This window comes from Suricata suricatta, chromosome 3 (genome assembly GCF_006229205.1).
Source record: "Suricata suricatta isolate VVHF042 chromosome 3, meerkat_22Aug2017_6uvM2_HiC, whole genome shotgun sequence".
Taxonomy (NCBI): domain Eukaryota; kingdom Metazoa; phylum Chordata; class Mammalia; order Carnivora; family Herpestidae; genus Suricata; species Suricata suricatta.
Genome location: NC_043702.1, coordinates 109,125,284 through 109,128,912, shown reverse-complemented (window position 1 = coordinate 109,128,912; position 3,629 = coordinate 109,125,284). Strand labels below are relative to the sequence as shown.

The 3,629-nt window shown below is 39.3% G+C and overlaps 1 protein-coding gene across 1 annotated transcript in view; it reads right to left on the bottom strand.

The window, feature by feature from the left end:
* FMN2 (formin 2) overlaps nucleotides 1-3,629 on the bottom strand; it is a 370,023-nt gene that overhangs the window by 73,679 nt on the left and 292,715 nt on the right. Inside the window, 1 exon segment of the mRNA XM_029933337.1 lies at nucleotides 1,060-1,111. Within this exon segment, the coding sequence (XP_029789197.1) occupies nucleotides 1,060-1,111 (52 nt within the window).

Sequence of the window (3,629 nt, the reverse complement as noted above, 5' to 3'; positions counted from 1 at the left end):
TCTTTGGAGAAGTGTCTGTTCATGTCTCCTGCCCATTTCTTCACTGGGTTATTTGTTTTTTGGGTGTGGAGTTTTGTGAGTTCCTTATAGATTTTGGATACTAGCCCTTTATCTGATATGTCATTTGCAACTATCTTTTTCCACTCTGTCGGTTGCCTGTTTCTATTACTACCACCAAACTTTTTCTAATCTCTAATTAAGATAAAATGTGAATATAATATAGCAATTAACATCTACTGATCATTTGCTAAAAACTTAGCATCTGGCAAATATTAACTAACTTGATTCTCACCTACAGAGTAGGTACTGGTATCCTGGGGTTATAGAATTGGCCTGAAATCACAGAGCTAACACATAAAAGGTCTCCAAGGTCATCGGGCCAGGGTTATGTTGCCTTCCTGAATAGAATTACTATTAATTGCTGACATGGTCCTGTAAGAGTGTTACAAAAATGGAACAAAGATTTATTTCTTTGAGAAATGTTTCATGTAATTCATTATTGTTATTTTTGAATTTCAGAATTGTTTAAGTATAAGATGCCTCTTTTACTAACAATTTGGTCATTAGACAGTTTTTCTTTCATGCATCTAACTGACATTTATGTTTGTCATAATTTAAGGACTTCACTTTTTTTAAAATTCCAGTATAGTTGATATACAGCATTATATTAGTTTCTGGTGTACAATATGGTGATTCAATACTCCTACTTTTTAATGTGCAAACTGAATAGTCTCCTATTAACCAGACCCTTCACCCTTCTTTCATGAAACAGGTTCCTGCTATCTTTCCTTCTCTAGCACTTCCACAGTCCTAAATCTCATTCAAGTGCTAAGCTATTCACAATAATTTGGTACTTAACAGATTTGTACAGAATCTAGAGTCATAAAAATAAATTCAGAAATTCAATATAATATTAAATTAATCTGTTACTTTCTTTCTTTTTTATGCTTGAAAACAAAAACTGAGCTAATAATTGGTCCCTTCAGATAAAACATACTAAGTGTTTAATAAACTTATTCTGAGAATAAACTTTTATATCAAAGGAAAGTAATTTCTCACCATTTATGAGTCTCTGTCAATGAGTTTTCCTCTGCCTCTTGGTCAATTTTAGCTGAAAATACAAGAATAGAAAAAGAAATGAGATAAATGATAGTTATGCTATCTTAAGCAAAACATGATCCAAATAATATGAAATATATTTTAATTCTTTACTAATTATTAATTCTAATGTATTCCAGAAAGTTTATTTTAAATCCATTAATATGATTAAGCAGATTATATTTAATTTTCTTTACTTATGTATCAACAAATAAAATATATGACAAATTAAAAATTTGAAATTCTCAGTAATTCCCTTTTCTCTAAGTAATTTTTTAAGTCAATCACATTAACCTGAGAAAACAAAACAGTGGCTAATTTCATAATCACCTTAAATGTGTCTGTCACATTAATTTGTTTAAATTAGGATTTAAATGCCAATAATTAGTTGAAAATAATTCTCTCAGGCAAAGGTACAAAAACCAAGTCAAGAAACTAAACAGGAGAGAGGAGGAGCAAAGATGTCAGAGAGGAAGGGAGCTCTGTAAACTTCGTCTGCCCCATTGATCGAACTGAGAAGGACATTACTCTCATCTGCAAGAGCAGGAGAAAATACGGACTCCAGAAGGCTGAGAACCTGAAGGATACTTGAGTGAGTAGTGCGAACTGGGGAGACTGGAAAACGGGCCAGCCCGAGATGGGCAGGGGAGGTGGGAGCCCCAGCCCAATGTGGGGCAAGCGCACGGAGCCCGAGAGACAAAGGGAAGAGACAGAGAGACTAAACTCGCTCATAGTACTGTCTCTGGGGAAGAGGTAAAGAATGCTTAACTGCGCTTGGAAAGAGAAGATCACTCCATAGATAACTGCTGGGTAGCCTAAATCCCGAACCCAGGTGGTGCAAGGGAAGGAACAGCTTCCAGCCTAGCGCCATCTTGGCAAAGAGTCCACGACCACTGCAGCAGAGGTGTCATGGGTTCTCACTTCAACCTTGGTTTTGGGAGTGGGAGCACGCACCTCATTTCCACGGCACATCTCGCCCCCAGCATTGACCATGCAAACCCTGAATCCCGGGTGCCAACAGGGAAAAAATAGCCCCCACCTCTGCATGATCCCGGCAGAGAGTTGCTGGTGGTGGAGACCTGGGTGCACGCAGGCAGGCTACAGGAGCTCCCAGCTCATTTCCAGCAGCTCCCAGCACTGCCTCCAGCAACAGCTACGCCCTCATTCCTCCCCCAACGCAAACGTGATCCCTGCCATCCCTGCCGGGGGTTGGGTCTGTGATGGTGGCACGCACATCACCGCCTGCTGCTCATCTCACCCCAGGCAGGGGCAGCGGAAATCCCAGCCTGAGCCAAGACAAATTGATTCCTCCCCCTAAGAAGCCAGCAACCAAAACAAAAACATCTCATCTGTGGAAGCATAAAAAGTGCATGGACTGGAAATTTGAACCAAGGCGGGCCTGGAAAATACAACTCGGCTCAACTGCGGCAAAAGGAGATTGGACTCATTAGAGTGGCCTACTGTTCATAGTTCAGCAGAGCTCCTTGTGACGCCTGCCTATCTAATCTCTGCAGACACCAGGGCAAAGCCTCTGAGAACAGCCTCCAAGACCTACCACATCAAACCACGCCTATCCACGAGGGGGAGCTGCTGGTTTTTTTTTTTAGTTGTTGTTGGGTTTTTTTGCTTTTTAAATAATTTTTTTATTTTTCTTCATTTTTTTTCACTTTCTTGTGTACGTATTTTTTATTATTATTATGTTTAACTTAAATTTTTAAAAATTTTTACTCCTTATTTTCCTTTCTCCTTTTTCCCTTTTTTTTTTTTCTTCTTTACCTTCCTGCTATCCAGGTATATTCTCCTATATGTCATCCCTACCTCTCCCCACAACTGGTCATACACTTTTAGACTGTCCACTGTCCTTTGTTTTCTCTGACCCCCTATATTTTTTTCTTTCTCTTTTTCTTTTCTTCTTCTCCTCTTTTTGTCTCTTTTCTCTCCATTCTCTTTATTTTCTTTCCCCCTTTTAATGTGTTTGTTTGTTTGATTTGTCTGTGCGTTTGTGTGTTACTGTTCCCTCTGTGTGTGTCTGTCTGTTTTCCTTCTTAGGGCTACACCAAGAAACAAGCCAAAGTGTGCATGACAGCGAGTCCCAAATATTGCTGAGTAGGCAAATAAAATATTCAAAGGCACAACAAGAGAAACTGAGAGACACCATTAAAAGAATATTTCCTGAAACAACAGGCCCTCGAGAGTCAATAAGCCTCCTTCAACAGAGAAATATTAACAGGTGCACAGTGCACAATGAGCTTTCTAAAGGTGACAAGAGACAGAAAACTAGCAAAAATGACAAAACGAAGGAACTCTCCCCTGAAGAACTCCAGGATGAAGTCACAGCCACAGAACTGCTAAAGACAGATATAGACAACATACCGGATCAAGAATTTAAAAAACTTGTCATAAAATTAATCGTTGGGGTTGAGAAAAGCATCAAAGAATCAACGGATGAGTTAAAAAAGGCTATAGGTGAGGTGAATAACAAACTGGAGGCAGCCACCTCAAGGATTGACGAGGCAGAGAGAAGAAGAGGT